At 36.7% G+C, this 25,900-nt stretch overlaps 1 protein-coding gene across 1 annotated transcript; it reads right to left on the reverse strand.

Moving 5' to 3' along the window:
- Window positions 1-381: 381 nt before the first annotated feature.
- PLSCR5 (phospholipid scramblase family member 5) lies at window positions 382-19,705 on the reverse strand. Its single transcript, XM_030329727.1, has 8 exons — window positions 19,643-19,705; window positions 14,476-14,639; window positions 9,451-9,493; window positions 8,004-8,224; window positions 5,645-5,806; window positions 3,372-3,533; window positions 494-577; window positions 382-412 (listed from the first exon to the last, which is right to left on the reverse strand). Exons 1-7 carry the CDS (start codon window positions 19,653-19,655, stop codon window positions 539-541), a joined length of 804 nt encoding a protein of 267 aa, XP_030185587.1. The 5' UTR covers window positions 19,656-19,705; the 3' UTR covers window positions 382-412; window positions 494-538.
- Between the last annotated feature and the right edge of the window lie 6,195 nt (window positions 19,706-25,900).

Here is a 25,900-nt window from a genome sequence, read left to right on the forward strand (position 1 = left end):
AAATATCTCACTACAATAAGGTTAATAAACAAAGTCAAAAGACTACTTAATGAAAAAATATTTTGGAAAGCCAGTCCTTTTGATTAGTAACCAGCCTTAGTACCAGAAAAACTTCAAAGTGCTCTCTAAACATTGAATTTTCATCAGTGATGCTGCAAGCCTTAGTTCTCATCTTTCATGCTTACCCATGCAACAACTTCAAAAGGATTAAAAAGAAAGAATGACAATCTCTCAAAGCAACCCTGCTCTCAGTCCAGTAAGGCCAGTAATCTTTTCTTTAGCTAACATGCATTTACAACCAGATAATTGCTTCATTACATTATGCTTTAATAAATGTAATAATTAACATTTGTTACAAAAAAAGCAAATATTGCAAACCATTGAGAAATGAAATCCAGAGCCCAAGGGATTTCTAGAAGAAAATGAAAAAGAGTTAGACAGCGTCAAATATAGACATCTTCAAAGGGAAAGAGATCATTTAAACTTTACTTACTGAAACATGTTCTTGCATACTTGATCGTTTTTGTCATCTCGCTTGTTACAATCCAGCTAGTGAATGTTCAAAGAACATAAAATCCTACAAATAAATAAACTGAGTATGAGTGAATTTACAAAAAGGTGACAATTGAGATCAGGAGTCTCACAGGTAAGCTTTGATTATATAAAGCAATTATGTTTCCCAGTGGTGTGTTAGCAACATGAGATTCATCAGTAAGAGGAAAGTCAAAACGTTTTAAGCTTCATGACACTTACATGTCTAGTTTTCAGAGTACAAGTTACTTGGAAATCTTATTGGAATCAGCAGGGTATCATCAGTCAAAATCTTAGGTGATCAAGACAGTGCAGACTTCGACTGCAGGACGTTCTCTGTCAGTGCGGGATGTTGTAATAGACACTGACCTTTGAACAAGTATTAGATATATCCTCATGGACTGTGTGGTTAGCAAGCAGGTAGTCATCTGAGGAAGTACTGAAAACTATACCAGAGGGAACTTAGAAATGGTAATTAGGGCTGTGGGTTGTGGAGTGGTAGCCTCAAACCAGAGAAGACAGAAAATTAGATAGTACTTGCGAATTTTGCTGTTTGGATCAGGGAGTTCTCATACCAGCTACTTTCTGATGGTCTCTCTCTCAACACAAGGTAATGAAATGGACACAGTATTTAAAAATTAAAAACATGGGATGCCTGGGTGGCTCAGTTGGTTAAGCATCTGACTTCAGCTCAGGTCATGATCTCATAGTTCGTGAGTTTGAGCCCCACATCTGGCTCTGTGCTGACAGCTCAGAGCCTAGAGCCTGGTTCAGATTCTAGTCTCCCTCTCTCTTTGCCCCTCCCCTGCTTGCACTCTGTCTCTTTCACTCTCTCAAAAATAAACAAAAATATTTTAAAAAATGTTAAAAATTAAAAACACAATTCTTCCTGTCCAATTATATGTAAAAGTAAGTAATTTATCTTGTATCTATGTAATTACCTAATACATGGCAGAAATTGTTTTAAAAGCTATATTGGCTAAAAAAAAAAGTGCAAATGTTTTATATTATGGTAAAAAGGAAAAGAAAGAACCGGATGGGGCCATTAGATATTCTCAGTAAGTAGGTTTTTCCCTGAGGCAATGGAGTTAAAAAGTTATCTTTTCAGATGATTGGGGTGTCATCTGGATCAGAGCTTCTCCAATTCGTAGCGCATAGTGAATTGTTGACAGTACATTTTACTGTTTGTCTGTTAAATGATATAAGTGGGTAGGGCAGATTAAAGATGATCTGGTTTTTACTTTTTAAACATTTTTTAAATGTGCATTTTTATTTTGAAAGAGAGAAAGAGCATGAGCAGGGGAGGGGCAGAGAAAGAAGACAGAGAATCCCAAGGAGACTCCACGTCGTCAGCACAGAGCCTGATGCAGGGCTTGAACTCAGGAATCGTGAGATCATGACCTGAGCTGAAATCAGGAGTCAGCTGAATTAACTGACTGAGCCACCCAGGCACCCTAAAATGGTCTGTTTTTTAATATAAACATTAAGTGTGGAGCTTAATCAGAAAGGCCAAATTAAGGTTTTGGGGAAAGGGTGTGTATGTGTGTGTCTTCCGTGTGTGTCTTTGGAAAAAACTGAGTAGATAGAGCCATTTTTTCCCCCACAGCAGCCCATATTAAAATATCCATAAGATTTAGGATCCTAAAACCCTGAAGGACAACAAAATATGAAATGAAGAATGTAGGTTTATTTTAAAATTCCATGGGTTTTTGTGAGAGCATTGACAATGGTAAGTAGTGAGGGAGATATCAGAGGAAAAATTGGGACAGGAGATGGGCAACCATCTGGCGTAGGTGTTACTTGACTTCTGTTTTCTATCACCAATCTCCACACCAGGAAGAAAATATTTTTGATAAAATTATAAGTTGGAAAGAAAGGACAAAGATGTAATACCTTTGTAATAATGGAAGCTGATAAATATTAACCCCTCCCTCTGAATTCATGTATCCATGTTCATGTTCGAAGGGAAGAAAACTACTTTTCACATTCTGAGTGTCACTTAGTTCATTGTTAAACAATGAAACAGTCCTGAACTTTACCCAGGATCAATAATGTGATATTTACGTATTTTTTCAGTGAAAATGAAAATGAGCCAAAAATCTAAATTGAAATGGAAAGAGAATGGGTAACTAAGTTTTTGAAGAAATGCTGAGTAGCACATGACAGGGCACTGCTTCTTGTTTTTTTTTCATCTTTTTAATGTTTATTTATTTTTGGGAGAGAAAGAACATGAGCAGACAAGGGGCAGAGACAGGGAGATAGAGAATCCGAAGCAGGCTCCACGCTCTGAGCTGTCAGCACAGAGCCCTACGTGGGGCTCGAACTCAGGAACAGCAAGATCATGACCTGAGCCAAAGTTGGAAGTTTAACCAACTGAGCCACCCAGGTGCCCCGAAAGACCGTGTATGAGGGTCAGCGGAGAAAGGCTGTCTATTAGAAATGCAGGCTCCTAAATTCTGACTTCTGAAGAGTTGGTCCCAACCTAGCCTTCTATGCATAAACCTCTGTGGGATAAATGTGGTGCTGTGTAAAATGAGATTGGCTCTGTAGTGATTAATGAGGAAAGGGTGAGAAATAAATCACTCCTATGCTTTTAAGACCATACTTACAGGGGCGCCTGGGTGGCTCAGTTGGTCGAGTGTCAGACTCTTGATTTTGGCTCAGGTCATGATCCCAGGGTTGTGGGATCGAGTCCTGTGTTGGGCTCTGCACTGAGCATGGAGCCTGCTTAAGATTCTCTCTCTGTCTCTCTCTCTCTCTCTCTCTCTGCCCTTCTCCCTTGCTTGTACACATTGTCTCTGTCTAAAATAAAAAATAAATTAAAAAAAGACCATACTTACAAAGAGAAAACAAGCACCAATCATTGCTGCTTTGACTGTCACATCTAGATCTGCGGGAACATGAATTCCGAAGTTGTCAGCATTGGTAAAGACATCATTTACAAATCCTGACCAGTACTTTGAAATCTTCCCAATTGTAAGTTTTTCATTAATGGTCTTCACCTTTGAAAAGAAAATAAGAGATGTTAAACCTGAAGGTGAAATGGATGGCTTTACATATCTTAGTATGTTTGCTTCGAGAGAGATGCGAATTATTTTATTAGTCATCTGTAAATGACAGTTCCATGTCATTCATTCTGTTATATAAGCATAAGTTTGGAGATTTAACTTTCCAGTTTACTCTTCAGGAATTTTGCCTTTTTGACAGTTTTTTGATTCATCATAATTCCTTTATTTTTTCTTGCTTTTCGTATGCAGATTGAGAAAATAATAGCAATAAATAATTAAGGCCAGGCTACCACAAGATGGCAGCAGGTACATAGTCTCAATTACATGGTCTAACCTTGAAGGTAATTCCATTACCTGAAGTCTAGATTTTAAACCTGAATTCTTCAATAACAACAACAACAACAACAACAACAAAAGGAAGAAAAAGAAAAAGAAAATATTTTTGAGAAATATTGGAGAAACAATTTTTAGAAGAAATTCATTTCTAAGTACACATTGTAAACTTTAAATTTTTATTGTTAAGAATATAGAATTACTAACATATTTAAACATTATCAGCCATTGCTTAATCTCATTTTTATATTATACTCCAAAATTTACTAGGTCTTTCCTTTATAACTAAACCTAAGTCCTATTTTCACTTAAAAAAAAAAATCCTCTGGGCAAATGTAGCACAGGAAATTCAGATTAATTTGACATCAAAAATCTATAGTCCTTCACAGCTAGAAGAAATGTACAGTTAAACTTTATCAACTATTCATTTGCTTGCCCCGTTTCTCATTCAAAGGCTGAAAGGATTCAATATAAATTGTTACTTTATGTATAGTGGGAAAAGATAGAAATAGAGAAGGTTACTTAGGACATCGATATACCTTTACTAAAACTTTTTATTGCTCAATCATAGGACATATTTTTGTCTTTTAGTCTTAGGAAAGCATGCCAAGTCTTTTTGGAGTGGGGTAGAGTTACAACAGTTCGCTTTGTAAAATTTCCATCACATTCTCGGTAAATAGTGTTCGCTAAAGTTCCTCAAACTGAATGTCCCAGGTGGGCTATATATGAATGTATGAATGAAGGAAGGGATGAATAATAAATAGACACTTTAAATGAGCTCTCCTTTGCCTAAAAGATATTTACAGGAATAGTAGTTAACATAGTTCTTATAGTTACAATTGAATGTACAACTACCTATTGTTTTTTAACATTGAGTTAAAATGTTAAACATTTAACTGTTTATGTTTATGTAAGTGTAGATTGTTTTGTAAAATGAACTTAGCAAGTCTTATGATCATAGCTTTTAAATTAGTGATGTTTTCTCAAATGTGGATCTTGAGAAACTTAACAGTAGACCATGGGGGAAGAGTAGGGGGAAAAAAGTTACACAGAGGGAGGGAGGCAAATCATAAAAGACTCTTAAATACACACTGAGGGTTGATGGGAGGTGGGGGAGAGGGGAAAGTGGGTGATGGGCATTGAGGAAGGCACTTGTTGGAATGAGCACTGGATGTTGTATGGAAGCCAATTTGGCAAAAAATTATATTAAAAAAATAAATTAGTGATTTTTAATGGAGTGTACTTCTTAGATGAGATCTGAAGTAGGATATGTTACCACCAGAGCTAGAGGAAAAGATGATCTAATTTAAGGTGATTCTAAGCTAATATATATTTACTTTATACCATGGGTGCTGTAATTCCACATAAATCAAAAAAGTTTTAGTGTGTTCTTTATTTTTATTTTATTATTTTTTTTAAGTTTATTTATTTATTTTTGAGAGAAAGAGACAGTACGAGCTGGGGAAGGGCAGAGAGAGAGAGGGGCTCAAACTCGGGAACTGTGAGATTCTGACCTGATTCTTAACCAACTGAGCCCCCCAGGTGCTCCTTAGTATGCTTTAAAAACAAAAACAAAAAACCTTGAACTTAGTATATCTGAAATTACGAGTTCTTACTGGCACTCACAATATGGACTTATTACGTTATTTCACAAATATATTATTTTCTAAATTTATTTCAGAGATATCCCATGATTTGAATATTTTAACATTGAATTCTGTTGCAAACCATGAGGACCTAAGTGAAAACCTCCTTCACTCTGTCAACCGTACCTCAAAATCCACATCGCCAAAACAGCCACATGTTGCACAAGGACCAACAATTTTCAAAATATCTTCTTTGTTTGCATTTTGGATTGTGAATTTAGGCAGAAAGGGGTCCCACTTCTGTGCAACATAACCAACTATAGTACCAGGAGGGGCTTGGATTTCTAACTGCAAGAAGAGATAATAATAAAATAAGATTTTCCTACAGTTATTGTATTTTAATTTTACAAGTCGCTTTCCTTCTAAACAGTAACTTTTATGAAATTATTTTTGTATTCCACAAAGTATTCTAAATATCTGCTTCTAAGGAAGCACTGCAGTGGATTTTTTTCATATTTTATAGAAACAAAGATATTCACTAGACAGGTATTTGCTTGGCATTCCTCACTAAAAATTCATGTCTTTCTTTGATCTTACTTCCCTGAAGAGAACCTCTCCCAGAACGGTCTTCTGACCCTGGGACACTGTCTTCTTTGGCATTTTGTTCCGGGTGTGGCGGTTGGCCAGGCACTGTTTCCTGTGTCTTCCACTGCCTCTAATGTGTTGCCACAACACACATCTATTTGTAACCCTCACTTACCAGTTGTTAACTATTCATGATTGTTTGCCCTTCAGGCTGTCAGCTTCCAGATTCTCTGGGTTCAATTAAAAACAAATGCTTCTTGTGAAGTTACAGTTTTACACACCAATTTGATTGCTGTTTGTTTCACTTTTTCCAAAGTGTGAGAGACTTGTAATTGCATTTTTAGGCTTTACTTTAGTGCTGTACCCCATTACTTTCATTTCCTTACTTTTCATCATGTTGTATTTCAACATGTTTATATGGTCAAACCAAGTCAGACAAAGTTGTGAAATAAGTCAGAGGTGGGTGAAAATAGTGACAATTGTTTGCTTTTAAATCCAATCCACTCCTTATAATCTGTTTTCCTTTTGTCTTTTTTTTTTTTATTATTTATTAAGTTCATAGTCATACGTGTGTATCTGTAGTGCTCTTGGATCAACAAAGGTGGTTTCAATAAGAGTGCCTAGAATTACAGGGATTCGACTTGTCAAATCGCTAAATTGTACACCTGAAAAAAATGTAACATTGTATGTCAACTACACTTAAATTAAAAACAAACAAAAAAAACACTGAAAAGGCAGAATTATATAGATTTGTTCTGGGATCACTTTCAAAATAATTGGCTTGATTCTGAGCAAATCTTTAAAAAATTGTTAAGCGGTATCAGATACATCTTATTTTTAATTTATGTGACATTGGACTACTATGAAATAAAACATCAATTATCAGAAACATTCATCAGAAACATCAGAAACATTCAAATGGATATATTATATTATACTGACTATACCATCTTAAAGCATATTAGATCTTAAATATCCTTAGTAGGAGGATGAAAATTCTTGGACACCAAATGAGTACCTTAGCCACTTTATCACTTAGTCAAGTAATTGCCTATAACAATTGGAGGATTAGCTTCAATATATATTCCAGAAACTCCCCTACTTAACCCCAATTCATATTAATATTTTTTTTTCATCTTGCTAAGTAGAGTACTTATACATAGGTGCACAGTAGAGAAACTTGGGCTTGAATAAGTATATCTGGATCAAGCCCCATTCCTGATATTTCCTGGTGTGATCATAGGTAAGTTAACTCCACTCTCTAAGCCCTAGTTACCTCAATTGCTAAATATGGAGAATAAAATCTATTCTTTCTAGCTCATAGAGATGTTATGATATCAAAGACATTAGAATAAGTAAAGGTTCCTTATCAACTTAACTGCATTATGTCAGTGAACGTTATTATAGATCTACTAGATAATGATGAAAATCTATTATATATTAAAATAAAATAATGAAATGATTCCCTTCACAACAATAGCATAGTCTTGCCAAGGTTTAAAGTTTGTCATAAATGGATGAATGGAATGTGAGATTCTGTACTAAAACTGATACCTAACCAAGAGAACACCTTGGAAGATTTTAGTATTACTTAGTACTTCCCGAACTTTGCTCCAGTTAGAGAAGACAAAGGGTAGATTTACTTAATGGTGGAACTCATAGGTATTCCAGTTATGTGGCTAACACAGAGATTCAGGAGGATGTGTCCCATTTACATGATGCATGAGCTGTCTGCCAATTAACAAAACGAAAGCCACTACAGTTTTTGGTTGGGAAAAAAACAAAAACAAAAGAAAACAAAAAACTAGTGAATCACCATCCTTAAGCTGTTTGGATCCTAAAGGAGCAACTGATAGGGGAATTGCCTTATAGCTCCAGATGAATGCCATTTGTTAAATAAATAATTGCCAACCTTTTCAAACGTAGAAAAATAAAAGTACACCCAGAGCCAATGACTAACCTCTTGCAGGTAGCAAGGGCACCAGCAGCTATTACACCTCAAGGGCCTGTTTACTGTAATCACCTCCCGACCTGAGTTATCCATGACCTTCAGAGTGCAAGCTCGAAGTGTGGAACAGAAAGTACGATTGAAGCAGATGCTTTCTTCCACTGCAAAGTAAATTCTTTGTCCCAAACTGTTTTTAATCTCATATTTGTTGGAGGTCTCAGTGCCAAGTATCACTAAGGGAGCAAAAAAACCAAAAAACCAAAAAAACCAATCATCAAAACAGTGCTATTGCCTAGTATCAAATCTTTCAATAAGTAAAAGGGGTAGTGTTATTAAAAGAAAACAGTAGCTAATTATTAAGTATGGGGTATCTTCTTCACCCAAATCTACTTCCATGCTGTAAAATTTGAGGACTTAGCTATGGAAATCAAAGTAAACTCAGAGCAAAGCTGTGTGATGATTACATTTTGATTCCAGATATAGGACCTACTGGGCACATGTAGTTCCACATTTCAACTAGGGAAGCAAGGCTGTAAAGAATGGAATCCTCAAATAATTCTAACACTGCTGTGGAATTTACGGGATGACTCACAGCATAGTAATGATTTTGTTTAAAATCTATTTGACAGTGTATCTATGGCCGCGGGCTATCCTGCTACCTATATATTACGATTTTGACATATTTTAGATGTTAAGGACAAAAAATAATTAATTGGAATTCAGTCAGTCATCGAAAATCTATGTACTGTTGAATAACATGCCATTTGATGAATCACCGGTGAAATGATAAAACATCAAATTTTGTTTGATGGGTTTTTGTTATTTACTCACTTATCATTTTCAAGTTTTTATTTAAATTCCAATTAGTTAACATATAGTGTAATATTAGTTTCAAGAGTAGAATGGGTTTTTGTTATTTAGTCTCAAACTTGATTTCCATTTATGAAATTATTAAGTAAATATAAATTATTACCAAACATGGAAATGATAAAACCTTTTATTTTAAGATAAAAATTGTTAGATTCCTGATAAAATATTATCAAAGACTCGGAGAGTTCATGCTTTTAGGTGTACCTATATCAGACTAACAATTTACTTCAAATGTTTATTTTAAAAGACCTACTGATCTTTTTTTAAACAAATTTAATGTTTATTAATTTTTGAGAGACTGAGAGGGGGAGGAGCAGAGACAGAGGAAGACACAGAATCTGAAACAGACTCCAGGCAACAAGCTGTCAGTACAGAGCCTGACCCGGGGCTCCAACTCACAAACTGTGACATCATGAAGTTGGAAGCTTAACCAACTGAGCCACCCAGGCACCCTGACCTACTGATCTTTTTGATCTACCTTTATCCTCAATTTAACATTATTGTTTAGAAGATATTTAAATATAACAAAATTTCTGAAGCCTAAAATATTTTTAACCGTTTTAATAAGTATAGAATATAATATACTTACTTCCAAGAAGCTCCACCTGCTGGTGTATAATTATCAGGTCTAACTGTTAAAGAATGACATAAAGGAAATAAAAGGTATTACATCACACTTTGAAAACCTTTGGAGATATTACTATTAACTTGCTTATCACATGACATTCATTAATTTCCATGTTCTTTACTGGGGAAATGGTTGAAAACAGCTCACATTTTATAATGAAAAAGAAGATACATTTTTTAATTCAAGTAAAAATTTTTTAAAAAATACAAGAACCCTGAAAATTCCAAGGCAGAAATGCCAAGAATCAGAATAAGAACTGTGGTTAACTCTGTGTTCTCCTGTGATAAAGTGATAATAGAGTAACTCTTGGAAACAATACTCAGAGAAGATTTTAAAACAGTCTCTGAACAATGATGTCTAAAAGGTTTCAAAACTCATTTTTTTAAAGGAAATGAAACAAAACATCAATGACCCCCGAATGCCTGGCCTTTCTTCTCCACCCTGCCTAACTTCTCTTTCACTCTCAACTCATTCCTCATAGCGATAAAATGTCTGTTAAAGCTGAGAGAGGTTATTTTATAAATTATTCTCACTCACACCTTCCTTTGGATTAGAAAACACGAACAAATCCTGCTGATGCCAACAAAATACCCATTTAAGCAGAATAAGTTATGCCACTAACAGCTAATATAAGGAAAGTTGCTTTATGTAATTAAAAATGAAGTTAACTTACAGAGATAAAATAGCCACAGATAGTTGAGAATGACTATATTAAAAAGTATACAATGCAGATTTTTAAAGGAAATATTCAAATATGTTGTGAGAATGAATTTTCACTAAGGTAGACTTGTGAACCCTGAAGACCATTGTCTTTTCTAACACTTTCTTTTCTATTTCACCTCTAAATTATCTTCACCTTATTTTCCCTTCACATTAATAAACTCACTGGTAATGCTTGAGCTGAAATAGTCATTAGTAACATCGGGTATTGATTGGGCATCACAAGTCCGGAAAATTTGACGTTACATTATTTCCTTCATTCTCCTTGTATATCCTGAGGTACAGGCAAAACTAAATATCCTCTATTTACATTTTATTATTGGTAAAAGAGTGCATGGGTCCTCTTTTTTAAGGTTCACAAAAAATCTTTTCCATAAACAATTTATGATTTAAGATATTATAAAACCTATTTTCAGAATTATGGCAATTTTTAAATATTAGAATCAGTCTTTCATAGTGTACTATTGTTAGTTCTGTTCTCTTCTTTTGAGAGAAATGGAGGGTTGAAAGAAAAGTCACAAAGGATATCCACAGTTATTTAGTGGTGGATCCATTAGAGGTAAGTTAGGGATAAAGAAAATTATGGGGGCAAGACTAAGATTTGAATTTAGGAACTTTAATGTTGGTGCCATGGATCAAGTTTTAGTCTTGAAATTTAGAGACTATCAATTGAGATCCATTCCACATTGGAAAGGTAAATTGTACCTCTCTGCTTTCTAATAGTAGCAGTTGTTTATTTAATGGCTACCGTGAGGTAGTCCTTGTGGTAGATATTTTGACATAGTGTATGATGTAATCCTCGCAAAAACTTAGAGACATAGGCATCATTACATTTATCTTGTGAAGAAGCAATCCCAGAGAGATTAAGCAGTTTGCCCAGGATCACAGAGCTTGTAAATGGTTGGGCTAGGACTTGAACCAAGATTGATTGTACTGCCACCAGTTTTGACATGCTTTCTACTCTGTTGTATTGGCATCACTAAACAAGTGTTAGGAACTGGGATAAACAATTAAGTGATACTGTGGAACTTCTGAATACCTTTCCTTCCTATTTTCTCTACCCTTACACTCACCCCAGCCTCTGTAATAACATTTGATTTGATCTATCTCTGTGGGCAATACCCCTGGATTTGAGGGTCTTGTTTTGTTCTTGCAGTTTCCTTCAAGTAGTGCTAGGCCACTTACACACTGTGCTCCAAATGAGCCCTTACCACTCTTTGCTATTATTTGATGGACCAGGAATCTTGGAAACTTTAAACAGATTGCATCACGTATTTAGGTGTCAGGGCCAGTAAAGCACTCAAGTAGGAAAGCCATAGGATAGAAATCGAACGACAGACTTGCATATATAGCTTAAGAATAAATTCTTATGTATAACTTATCAGGTTTACAAGTATTCCATTTAGTATACATACTTCCAAATAAATAGGATCTATACATGTGTCTTTGTAGACTTAACTCACTACTCTTACCTATAGGTGACTAAATTATAATAATTATCCTTTGACACTAATAGTATAAAATGATATTACCTATTAGAACGTGTTAATCCAGAGAGATAATCTATTTGTTTTATATTTAGGTTTAACTCTACATGAGCAACATAAACGCATACACATACATCCATACATGTATACACATGTGTACATGTGTATATATGCATTATATATTTACATACATACCTGAAAATTTATTTTCAAACTGTTAATGGAAAAAAGATTTTCATTAGTCATTGGATGGACTTGATTAAAGGAGAATAGATGTGTTTTTAAATTTTTACTGTGATTTTTTTTTAATTTAGAAGGATTTTGTGTATTTTCCTGTTTATTGAAGAATGTACTATTTTCAAATGTTCATGATTTTATTCAATTCTTCCAGTTCTCAGATAAAATTTAACACACAAAAATTCATTTTATATATATCTCTTGCAGACTTGTGGTATAAAACATTTAAAATGCTCATTTACCCTGTTTAAGCACACTGCTTTAAAGCGAATAAGTGTTCTTTTAGTGTAAAGTGAATAACTTGTATTTCCCTTTGAAGTAAGATATTTGCCAATTTGTGGCATATTTTTATTTTCTGAAATAGATCACCAAAGGTATAGGTATGGAAAATCGACTTCATTTTAGAACTGAAGCCAATGGGCTCATATCTCTATTTATGGAATGTAAAAAAAAATGTATTCATGTCAAGCATCTGGCTCCGGGTGTGTCATCATTCATGGATGGAAGAAGAATATGTGATGACCATATGTGATCATCAAACCTCAGCCCTCTGGCACTGGTATATCACTTTTATACTTGGCAAAACCTTGTCTGACAACATTCCCAAACAGCTTGCAGCAGTTAATCAACTCTAGTCAGCTATTACAGCTGATCCTTTCTGCAGATGGAAGATGGTAGGTTAGCTTTTCCAGCTCTTTTCCACATCTCCCTGAGCTCTCCAGTCTCTGTAGTACATTTGTCTGCCAGTGGGTTTCTGGAGAAGGCATCTGCAATTATAAACATTTTCCCAGGAACATATGCTGCATGCAGCTTAAACCCTATCAGGCATAACAGAAATCTCTTGTACCTTAAGGGAATTAACACAGAGATTTGATTTTGATAAAGGAGATAGACTTTATGGTTTGAAAGAATGCCAAACAAGCTGAAAATTGCAGCAGATGTGCTGACATCTCAATATCAGTGTATTTCCGATCTTCTGTGGGATAAAGTACAAAAGCAACAATAATATATAAAAGTATAATTGTCCTTTGTGTGCCACATAATTCAGAGGATGGTATTTCTTGATTGACTTATTATAGGGCTTTAATCACCGCTTACCCTCCAATGACTATATCTAATAGTAATATGATCTTGTAAGCACACCGGCCTAAAGATGCAACAGTATCAAAGACAATGATGTTAACTTGGTAACTTGCTTTCCCTTGGATTTATAGTCATCTTTTGAGATTCAGTTGAGGACCCTGAATTCTTAGATCATTATGGAAGTCTCTCCTGAGTACTTAGATCCTTAACAGCTTTCTCTGCTCTATGCACCTGTACACATTACAACTGTGTGCTTATATGGCTTTAGTACATCACCTTGCACTTCTTGTCAACACTTCTTGCATGCCAATTAGGTTACAGAGTGTTTGGGTGAGAGGGACTAGGTTTTATGCTTTTTACATGTCTCGATTATAGCAAGTACTCAATAAATATTCTTTAATTAAATAGCTGTAGGTGACTAGACGTGTTAGGCAATTCCTTGAGGATACATTTGCTTATACCTTGAGCAATGAGCAGAAGGAGGATAAATGTGCTAAACAGCTCCATCAAAAATGTTTAGTGTCATCACTCTGCCAAATAAATAAAAATAGAAGTGGAAATAAAAGAGAATGAATTTCTTTCCAAATAATAGAAACAATTTTTTTCCATAATTTCATGATTTATAATGCTTTTCTCACTTCAACACATCATTTGTTGAAGTCCTTCAACCTTGGTTGATGATGAGGGAGCATAAGGCAAGCTGAGAGCAAAGTACAAGCTAGCACCCCCACTCCCATGTGGAATATGTGTGATACTCCTCGGACACTCCTGGCTGCCCAAGAACAAAGGAAAGGGCTTTAAGTGCTTGCCATGGTGATGTGAGAAACCAAGGCAAATGAAAAATTAAATTCCCTTACTGCCTACAGCCCATTGGCAAGTCCTTGAAACCGGCAGAGTGACCTAGGAGCTCAGCTGCCTCGATGATGACACTTTGCTGGGGGCAAAAGGGAATCTTGACTTAACATTATCCTGCCCCCCCCCCCCCTCCATCCTGTAAATCTATTTTAACATCTAAAAATCCCTTTGGAAACTTCCTTTGTCTCAGCTTCCCCAAGATGTATGCTGGCAATCATATTCCAAGCTTATGGCCCCCTGATATACGCCTGAAGGGTCTCATGACTGAGGTTTTACTAAATGGTAATAAATGGTGTTTTCCCAATAGGGGCCTGGAAACCTGGCTTCCAAAATTCCTTAGTGATTTACTCTATCCCTAACCCCCTCCCAACTGGAAGGTATATAATTAGTTACCCATCACAACCCCAGTGCAGCTCTTTCTGCCCATGGGTCCTGTCCCGTGCTTTAATAAGATCGCTTTTTTGCACCAAAGAAGTCTTCAAGAATTCTTTCTTGGCCGTCAGCTCCGAACCCCCATCACCCCAAAACCCCATCAGTTGAAAAGCAAGAAACCAAGTTGGTATTCATTTTAAGGGGCAAACGTGTGTAGAAATAGAAAAAACACCTGGCTTAAATATTCTAGCCCAGGAGGAAGACCGCCTGGCCGAGGGAGAGCTGGCTGCCACACTTGGTTCTCTGGGTGGGGATATGAGAGGTGAAAGCTGCGGTCAGGGGCTGGAGCTCCAGGAAGAAAGCCAGGCAGACCTCTACTTCTTTGGTTCTGTGCATCTGCAAGAGAATGAAAATCTCAGCCCATATTTAAATTTAGGCCATTTCTTTCATTTTTCTCATAGTATCTGTGACTTCTGAATTCAGAGGACCAATGATCTCCTGCCTCCTCTACTGCCTTTCCTGCATTTTCCCTATTCACCATTGCCGTAACTTACCCCCTAAACCAGAGGAAAAGGAGTGCAGAGGATTGCTAGTAGTGGTTGTGAGAAAAATGGTGGATAATTTGGGCAAAATAAATGATTTCCAAATATATATATATACATATATATATATATATTTAATGTTTACTTATTTTTGAGACAGAGAGAGACATAGCATGAACGGGGGAGGGTCAGAGAGAGAGGAAGACACAGAATCTGAAGCAGACTACAGGCTCCGAGCTGTCAGCACAGAGCCCGAGGTGCCTCGAACTCAAGGACCGTGAGATCGTGACCTGAGCCGAAATCGGACACTTAACAGACTGAGGCACCCAGGCGCCCCTAAAAATATATTTTTTGGAGGCACATGAAACGTCTGCTCAAAGAGCTGCAAAATTATAAACTCCAAAGTGAAACGGTAAAAGGAACTAGATATTCTCTACTCCTAAAAGGATAAACTTAGACATAAGTTTTGAGTCATAATTCTGAGTTTCAAGGCATAGTCTCCCTTCCCTAAATATTATGAGGGTACCTTGTAATTGCTGAGGCTGTTTTATCGCTTTTTATCAATCCTACTGCTATTGCAAAGTTTGCTTCAGGTGCTTATTCTTTCCGCTGTACCAGAACCACGTGGAGGGCTTGTTCAAACACAAATTCCTGGCCCCCTTTCTGGAGTTTCTGATTTCAGGAGTTGGGGGTGGGGCTGAGGCTTGAATTTGCATTTCTATTTCCAGATGAACTAATGCTGCCCCCTGACCATATACTTTGAGAACTAGTGGTTTAATTCTATATACTATGAGAACACACAAATCTAATTGATGAGCTTAAGGGTAGTATAATATCTAATGGAGCTTTGGTTTCTCAGTACTTTGTAATAAAGCACCCCAAAATTTTTGATAGTGTGAATGCCTTTGTAAGCTTACCCGGTATTACAAAAGATAAAATACGGAATTCTTTAATGTTTGGCTTTGATTTTTTTAGACAATCACCTGTTTTCTATATTATTGCCAGGTGAAAATGTTACTATTTCACTTATCTGTTAGCTTCAAATTCAGAGATTTGCTGCATTAGTCAGGAGCCTGTGTATTATTATGTATAAGCCCTAATGCATGAAAAAGTCTTCTGTTTAAAAAAAATATAAATTACAGCTTTTCTAGTATCATTTTTCCTTTTTCTCTTCACATGACTGCCATTTATATTACTCCCTAATTAGATACCATTTTTTTTTCCAAAGATTATCATAGTTTTTACTCCTCATCTTTACGAATCCATAAATTATTGGAGTTCTCACACCTGCATTCATTTAGTCCGACAACACTATGCTGTCTTAGATTGAACATAGGTATGGATCAAGATTCATGATAGTTATTTTCAAAAATTAGAGGGACCATTATGAAAACAAATTATTGTCACTATTCTAAAGACATATGAATGGGAAGGACAAAGGAAAATTGTTCTGGTTTACTGTAAGGAAGAAATTTATAACAGCTGCACGCAGATTTGGATAAGTACCCTCACTATACATATACTAAAGTTGGAGTGACATCTATATAATTCTCAGATTAGAATGACCTTCCTTCAGCACTGATACCAAATTCATGCAAGTTGTATGTATGTGGGGGTATAGTTTTCAGAATCCTTTAAGTTTCTAAAAAATAAATTTGAAGAAAGGACTAAGTTTCCTTTGGAGAAAGTAAGTTCTCCACTATTAAGAGAATTCAAGTATAGCGTGAATGAGTTCTTGGAGAGGGATTAAAAACAAACAAACAAAAACTGGTGAAGGAACATGGACATCCAGTGGATGGTCCTTTAAACATTTACATAAACTTTGTAGTAATGATAGGCTCATTAAGGTTGTGTATACATGTGGTGTTAATGAGGAACAGTTGCCAGGTGATTCATGTATTTATTTAACCTTCAGGTTGGAAGAATGGATCAAGATAGGTATTTAAGTTTGTACATTGAGAATTTGGACATTTAGAATTTGGGCATGTTTAGGGTTAGGATCATGTGGAAACAAACTTGTCATTTGGCCTCATTAAACTAGAGGTCCATACCAATGATATATAGCAGTTTGCTTCCCACGGGATTCAACCTGAACTTCTCCCCTCTGGGCATACAAAAAACATACAGGCAAAAGTATTCCTTTTGCTCTTGAGAAGGTGGTCTAAGTGGGACCTCAAGCAGTAAAGTGGGAGGAACACCGTGTAACACCATGTCAGATTTGGGAGAGGAGAGAATGGCCAATCAATAGCAACCGGAAATAGTAACACGGGAACAAACAATCCTTTCTTGGGTTTAGTGCCAAAAGCACTGTTGTCATTGGCTTTCAGAGCAAAGTAGAGGCAAAACTGTGATGTGGGGAAAACTAGTTCGTAATGATAAAATTGCAGAGAGAAGTTCAACCTGGATGTGGAGGTGTAGGACTGTGGCTAGAAAGGGAACTTTATGAAGTGCCAGAAATGTTCTATATCTTAATTTTGTTGGTGGTTACAAGTGCTCTTTAGTTAAAAAATCATGAACCTGGGGCACCTGGGTGGCTCAGTCGGGTGAGCTTCTGACTCTGGATCTCAGCTCAGGTCTTGATCTCGTAGTCGGGAGTTTAACCCATAAGACTCCATACATAAGGCTCTACTACTTAATAGTGGAGAACTTTTTTTTAAAAAAAATTTTTTTTTTCAACGTTTTTTATTTATTTTGGGACAGAGAGAGACAGAGCATGAACGGGGGAGGGGCAGAGAGAGAGGGAGACACAGAATCGGAAACAGGCTCCAGGCTCCGAGCCGTCAGCCCAGAGCCCGACGCGGGGCTCGAACCCACGGACCGCGAGATCGTGACCTGGCTGAAGTCGGACGCTTAACCGACTGCGCCACCCAGGCGCCCCTGGAGAACTTTTAAGTACATAAAAAAATAATGTACTTCAGTTTGGTGCTCTTTATGCACATATGTAAGGATCAATTTTTTAAGTGTGTTTAATGTTTACTTATTTTCGAGAGAGAGAGAGGGAGAGCTAGGGATGGGGCAGAGAGAGAAGGAAACAGAAGATCTGAGTGCTGATCCATGCTGTCAGTGCAAAGCCCGACGCGGGGCTCGAACTCACAAACCGTGAGATCATGACCTGAGCCAAAGTGGGACGTTTAACCGATTGAGCCACCCAGGCGTTCCTGTCTACCAAAATGTTTTAAGTAAATAAGGATGATAATCTGTCTTGCCCTCTCAAACCAGATTTCTGATTCAAAAGGAAGCTTCCTTTTCATTTCTTTTAAATAGAATAGAGTCTCCGACAGATGTTTTGCCCACTTCATGTGCTATTTGAAATAGGTTGCAGGAGTATTGGGTTTCCATCTGAAAATCTGCCTCTAAGTTTAGTGGTGAGTCTTTATCATTACTGAACATCCCTGCTTTTTTGGTAGATTAATCATATTTTGATCTTACTATTGCTTTCCAGTCACAAGTTTCTTCAAAGTCTCAGACCACCAGATAAAGAAGGAACTCCTTTGAATTTCTATCTGGCTTTGAATTTCTATCTACTCTTTTAAAAATGTATAACTAGCTTATAAATATTTCACGTACTCTGCAACTCTTTACCTTACAGGCTACTGTTGTTGCTGTAACTCTTATAAAGTGATGAAGTGTTTTGGATTAAGTGTTTGTGTCAGTCTTCGGTGAAAGAAAAGACTTGTCAAGATTTTTTTTTTAGTTCGTCTTCAAGTATAAAAATGAGGCACACATATTAAAATTCATGATTTTGTTGTTTCATGTCTATATTTTACAATTTTTTTGAGCTTTCCTTGTGATACTCAGGGACTGGTGTACATTAAATGTTGAAGAAAAATGAAAAGATTATCTCCTCTGTTCCATATTAAATAGCATCCAAAAGTGTATTTTGGTGAAGAAAGCAAATAAGCAATACATGTTTCTTTGAATGCTTCATTAATTTAATTTCGGATATTTTAAATTGGTGTACTCTCTTATCCTATTTGTGATTAGGTTAAAAGGTTTCTGCCAATTATACTAATTTAGCTTCATGCTAAAACTTTTTATTATAGGCTAGAGTTTAATGGTTTGTTCTGATAATGGAATGAAAACACATCATAATTTCAATTTTTATATAACTTCACAAGTGTTTTCAGTGAGACTGAAACTCATTACTTACAACAAATCCCTCTCTCTTGTCTTTTGAGAAGGTATTTAAAGTAAAACAGCACTTATGATATTTATGCACTTTTAGGAACTTGAGAAAATTCCCAGCTCCCCCTACAAAATCCTTAATTAATCTGCTTATTTAAATTAGTTATTTTCTGTTTGCTTTTTTATATATAATTTACTATCAAAGAAGTTTTGAAAGATTTTTGCTCAGAAATGATTACTTTTAGTCCATTAAATTTATTAGAATTTACCACTACACATATTGAATTCTTTAAAATAAATGGGTATATCACACATTTTAAACAACAAATAGGAAATTTAAAAATATTGAACTGTACTTTAACACTTCTTAACTTCTGTGTGAAAAGTTTTCTTCAAATCCCTTTAAACTTGGAATATCAGCCTGTCCTTGTGTTTGGCATTAAATACTGCCCTTCTGAATTCTGCTATGCAGCTTTTCTTATTAATTCACTATGTTTATATTCATGATAACTAAAACATTGTTTATATCTTAACTTTTACATTCAATCAGGTAGTTTTTATTATTTTTTTAATTTTAATGGAACATGCTCCTTGAAGTTAAAAATTCCAGTGTTCAAAAGGGATAAGTGACAGGTTTTAAAGTATCAATCTCACTGATTGTAACATCCCTGCAACTGCATATTTTTAGTCATAAATAAGGAAAAATTATTAACTGGCTGTATTTACTCTTACCTTTACAGGCCATGAGGATGTCTGAGTCACTTCTTCAAAGGCAGCCAGGTTAAAAGAAAGGCTTTTCCTGTTGCAGCAAGAAGAAAAAACACAGCATGCATAAAACTTCAGAAGGTGTCTGTCTACTTCACGTCAGCTTACAAATAACAGAGAAAGGGAGTGTCTTAGTTTCCAGAGTGATGTATTGAATCACTTTGGACAACAGGGGGAGACGAAGATATCACCAAAGGCAAACACTACTCAGAAACCATCATATCTCTTGGTGGCTGAAGGAACAATTTAAACATAGTAAAAACCGTAAAGGAAGACTCATTTTAAGAGTCTTGTTTTCAAGACTCTTTCAAGTTTCTTTCCTTTTTTTTTAAATTTCTTGGAATATATACCTTTGCATTCACTATTATGTCAGAAACATTCTATGTTTCTAGTTTCTAAAAATCGTCTGTGCCAGAGTTTATGATTCATTTTTCTATCCTGTGTTAACTTCCTAAGAGTTCTAAACATAATATTTCATATTTTGGAAATGTTTGAACTTCAATATTATTTTTCTCTTGGGATTTTTTTCACACTCTCTCTCCCCAAAAGCAAATAAGCAGGAAGTAGATTATTCCTTACTATTTATGTAATAAATAAATCTGTATTTTCATTTCTAATTGAATTTGACGAATCAGAGGTATTTGAAAATGCAAGCCCTCAATAACCTTGCAAAGTTAATGGGAACACATAGGTGATATTTAACAGTATTGCATACTGAGGGGGAAAAGAAAGCACTGTAACCTTGCATAGACAGCTCATCTTTCTAAATGCAGGTGACCAAGTGACCATGGAGATTTTGCTCCCCAAGTTAAATCCCCTGGATGGCATGAATTGCAAAGGTTGAACCTGCAAGATATACTGCATTATAAGTAACACTGTCTACTTCTAAAAATGGTTAAGTGGCCTGATAAACCATAGCCTGTGATGAGAAATTATAAAGTCATTCTCACAGGTTGTTGGCAGCCAAAAGTTTATGTTCTTATTTGGCAAAGAGATATTTCTTTTTATTATTGTTGTTGTTTTGAAGTATTTGGGGTTGAAGAGCTGCTGTTATCTGACCTGTCATTTTGCAGAAGAGGTGAAAAAAGATGATTAGTATCTTAACGAAATTATATGTTTCCTAGATTTCTTACTGCTTGTCTTGGTCATTTGAAAGAAAAACTTCATTCCAAAGAAACTAAGTTGTTATTAACACTAGCAAACCTGGTAACTTTAAATTATGGTCGTAATTGACCAGTTAATTTTGACTTGCTACAGAGCACCAAGTTTGAAATAAAAATCTAAGCCAATTAAACATATATTGTGGCTGTATAAGGCCATCCATCCATGTATTTGGATATGGCCGTATGACTGAGGGAGGCTTTCAGTCATTTAACCTGCAAGGGAGAACTTCCAGGCCACCTAACTTGGTGTGGTGTAGGAAGTGCCCGTTTCTTTCTCTCTCTGTCCTGCTGGGGACAGCATCCATATTGCTCTTTCTTTGCAAAGGCCCAGCAGATACCAACCTGAGGTTTCCCCTTCTCTCCATTCCTTTCTATTTCCCAGCTCTTCTAGAAGAGAGGCTCACAAACCCTTCTGATGGACCTTTCGGACGTTGAAGTGTCCTATTACCAAGTGCTTGTCCTGCCAGGTAGTGTTGCCCCAAGGGCGGGCCTGGCCACCTCTCCCGCTGCAGTTGCTGCGGTCATTCAACTCCACCTGCATGGTGCCCTCAATTCCCTTCTCCTCACACCTGCTGCCTCCACAGAAACACCAGGACCGCCCTGCCCTTCAGCACGGCGCTCAGAACCCTCACTCTGACCTCTCTGTTTGTGCTCTGAAGCCCTTGACTGTTTCAAGCAGCATCAATACCAATTTCCCTTTGCCATCAGGCTGCAGTTTTCTCATTGGCTGGCTTGATTCCACGAAATATAGCCAATACAAGGTGGGCGTGTCTAACAGACATAAACCAGGGGATCACAGTGCAAAAAAGGAGACTTAAAAATGAATTCTCAGGAAACAAGACAACGGGTCTGCCCCTTTGCAGGAAACTGCCCTCTCCCGAGCCTTGCTCTGCTGCTCTGCTCCTTGGGCATGCTCATTTTCTGAGGATGTTCTGCCTTGCCTGTCCTTGTCCCTTCTAAAAGAAGGGTCTCTATTTCCACCCCCAACTTCAGCCTTAGCCAAGAGGAAATGGAAAAAAATTGCATCATAATTTCACTGCAATCACCCCCCCTACTCATGGCCTTTCTGCTGGACACATTGCAGCTGTTCTGAAGAGCTGTTTATTCAACATTACGTAATTGTTTAGAACTTTCCCCATTATTTAATCACTTCATGGTTAGACACTTGACTCAAATTTTCATGTCTGAAAAGGCTCACCAAAGCAGTCTGCCTCAGTATGAAGGAAGAAGCTGCACATTATTTAAATCCATAGAGTGACAGATAAGCTCCCTGCTATGACAAAAATTGCATTATGCTTCAGACTGCCTCCTTTAAGGAAAGGATGGCGAATGGAGTAAGGTGTAAGCCTACAGGCCTGAGGCAGGACCAAAGACCAAGGAAGGGAAGAGCCAGTTCTAGGATATTTCATGATTATGTTTGTTTTATTATAAAATTATGGGTTCTTAAAAATTAAATATATACATATACAAACATACATATGTGCATATATAATTGAATATATATACGTACATAAATACATATATATATGGAATGAGAAGGAATTATTTTGTTTTCCTAATTTATATTGAGGTATAGTTCCAAAGCACATTTTATTTAGTTGAAACTATGTCTTCTAAAATTCATGACAATGCAGGGCTCCTGGCTCAGTCGGTTAAACATCTGACTTTGGTTCAGGTCATGATCTCACAGTTCATGGGTTTGAGCCCTGTGTCAGGCTCTGTGCTGACAGCTCAAAGCCTGGAGCCTGCTTGGATTCTGTGTCTCCCTCTCTCTCTGCCTCTTCCCTGCTCACTGAGTCACTTCTTCAAAGGCAGCTCATGCTCATGCTCTCTTTGTCTCTCTCTCTCTAAAATGAGTAAACATTAAAAAAATTAAAGAAAAATAAAATGCATTATGATGCATAAAGTTACATTTGTTTTTAGCCACTGCCTGTTACTACATTTAATGGATGTTGTCTTTCCGTGGTAATTTAGATTGTTTCCAGTATATAAGGCAGTATGCTTTTTATGCCCATGCGTAGCAGTCTTTTGAAGGTGGTGTACATCCAGAAATGAAAATGCTGGCTATGGAGTATGAAGATCCTCATTTTTGCTAAGTATTATTGCAGGATGTACTAAGTACTAGTAAATATTAAGAAATTACTAAGTATCACTGGAGATCATCGGAGACTTGATCTCAAATGTGTTTGTATCAATTTACATTCTCAACAGTGATGGGTAAGTATTCCTATTTCCACATATCCCTTTCAACACTGGCATGGTCAGTAGGGTGTGGAATTAACTAGGGACTTCCAAATATTGATTTATAAGAAGGCAACATCCAGTCTTCTTTACACTATACCTAAGTAATGTAAACGTTTTGTGTCTTTATGTTTTCAGCTATTCCTATCATACTGTATCATATAAGCATCATTAATAGCAAATTTTATGAATAACTGGCCATTAAAGTAATTGCTATAGGTGGGGAATGGTTTGTAAGTGGACCATAATTTAGTGATAAAATAGCTTCTTTCATTCAGTGAGTCTTGTGGCATAATCAGTTAAAATGTGAATCCACTTTTAGCAACTGTGCAACACGAGAGGCATGCATTTCTATGCATAAATCTTATCCCTCGATTTGTAAGTCCCCATACTGAAACTTGTTGTGGAACAAGACAAGGTGTGTATAAACAAATTAATAAAGAAAATAAACAAATATGTGATGAAATAGCATTATTATAATCTTTTTCCAGAGTTATTTGATTTATAACCTCACTATTAAATATGAAATATACAATCTCTTAATGTAAACTTGGATGTTTCTTTCCTGGCAATGCACACCTCCTATTTCATTAGTCACTTACGTACACTTTGCAGACCTATCAAAGTGCGTATCTCTACTAACTTATTCAAATCTGTCCTTTTGAGACAAGGCTTTATTCATTCATTCACTAAACATGTATTCACTTTTTACCATGTGCATACCATTATAGAGTATACTCAGATGTAATGATATGGCCCCCACTCTGGGGGATACTCTAGTGAAGTATCATAATATAGGATTGTAATATTCTTTTTATTTTTTAAAACTAAGAGTAAGTTTACAACCTCCTGAAAATACAATGATGTAACTCATCCTGTATTTGAAGAGCAAAGCTAACTGGAATCAGTAATGCATCATTCAAAAGATCAATTCTTCGTTTCACACATACATGTCTGATTTTCCTTACCTCTGTTCTTATCAGACAGGAAAATAATAATAATTATTAAGATTCTTTTCCTTAAAGAATGAAAGGATAGTAAACTGGATTATGCTTCTTAGCTGTTAATAAAAGATGGATGTCTTACCCCCTCTGCATACTTAAAAAGATATCGATCCAAAGGATAAGAAAAAAAGGAAAAGAATTCTGGATACAGAGAAGAATTTGTAAAACTAAGAGAAAGCCGGTTCTAGAGCGAATCTAGAGGGAGGGTCCCCATTCACCAAGATGGCATGGAAAGGACTCTAATAATTTAAAGTCTGGTGCATAGACTCCATGGGACAAAAGGTATCCCATAATCAGACTGTAAAGCCTAAGGAAGAAGCAATAGTTTAGTTTGTGTATAGAAGTTCTTTTTAAATTTTCAGCCTTATGCATTTTCTTTACATAGGACTACGTAGAACCGAATGGAGTTTTTTGAAGTATTCTGTCTTCATTGTGTTTTGTCTTCTGGCATTTGCCTGATCTGTTATGTATATTGCAACTTTGAAGAGTTCGTAATTGTACTTTCCTTTAAAGAGTCTAAAAGTAGAGGGAATATTCTGAGAGGTTCTGGCTCATTCCAGGGTATATTACTAGAAAAAGAAATGGAAATTATAAGCAGAAGATGTGGACAGACATCTGACATATCAACAACTGTTTATTTATATGTCCTTCAGGTGGTATGTTTATGTGTGTATCAGAGAGAGAGGAAGATATATAGAGAAAAATAGAGAGAGAGAGAGAGAGAGAGAGAGAGAGAGCGACTGAAGCTACTAACTAGATTGAGAAGGAGAATTAAGATGTCAAAAATCTTCAGAGACTTCAATGCTCCCCACCAAGAACTGCTTTACCATTTTGACAACCTCTTTATTTCTACCATTATTTTACATATACTTACCTTGTGCCTTGGTGCTTTGCCTGGCTCGGTGTGGTCACTGTGTCCTCCCAACATTTGCCTGCATGTGAGACATCATCAAAATCCTGCACCAAGCCCTTCGGTCGCTGCTGCTGACAGCCCAGCAGTGCTCTGCATACAACCGCCTTCATTGGCAGCAGCCGTATCACGCACGGCCGGTGCAGCTGCGATTCAGGGCCAGCTAGAGTACACCAATTGTTTCCCGCAGCACATCTTTGCATTTCCAGCATTGAAAATAAGCCTCTGCGAGCTTGGAACCCCCAAGAGCCCAGTGCCCAAGAGCCTGAGATAACGGTTACAACAAATCTACATTAAACATATAGGCAAAGTGCATTAATGTATGCTTAATAGTGCATGTTTAGTGTTTTCTTGCGCTGCTGTTTATAGACTGGATCAGCCAGGAAACGTTACCACGTTTAAATGCATGCTTTGCTCAGCGGTGGCTAAAAGAGTGGGAGGTGTCCTATATGCCGCGGAGAATGTGGTTTCACTGAACGGGAGCGGAGAGCGAAGGTCTGCTCTCGCGATTTGTGTATGTTCTTTTCGGTGGTGGTGGTCGCGGCGTCCAGTGCGGGTCCCGCCTCGTTGGGCGTATTCGTGAAATAACTGAAAGAATGACGGATCGACGTAACCAGCAGCCCTGTTTCTCGTTCGGACCTTCTTCCTTTCCTTATTTCGTCTACAAGCAAGTGCATGAATTGTGACACATGGACAAGAATTAGGATCATGCTCCTGACTTCAAATCATAGTCAGTTGTGATTTGAATGAAATTTATACACAAATGCTACTGTGTTTTGGGCATATCTAGGAATGACTGTGTTTGCCTAAAGTGAAGTGTATTTATGTTTGCCTAGTTGTATTTTTTCCTTTTGAAGTCTCCCCAGCTGTGTTTTTCTCAAGTTACTAAGTGTATTTTCTGCAACAG

Source organism: Lynx canadensis, chromosome C2 (assembly GCF_007474595.2).
Source record: "Lynx canadensis isolate LIC74 chromosome C2, mLynCan4.pri.v2, whole genome shotgun sequence".
In the NCBI taxonomy this organism is placed as follows: Eukaryota; Metazoa; Chordata; class Mammalia; order Carnivora; family Felidae; genus Lynx; species Lynx canadensis.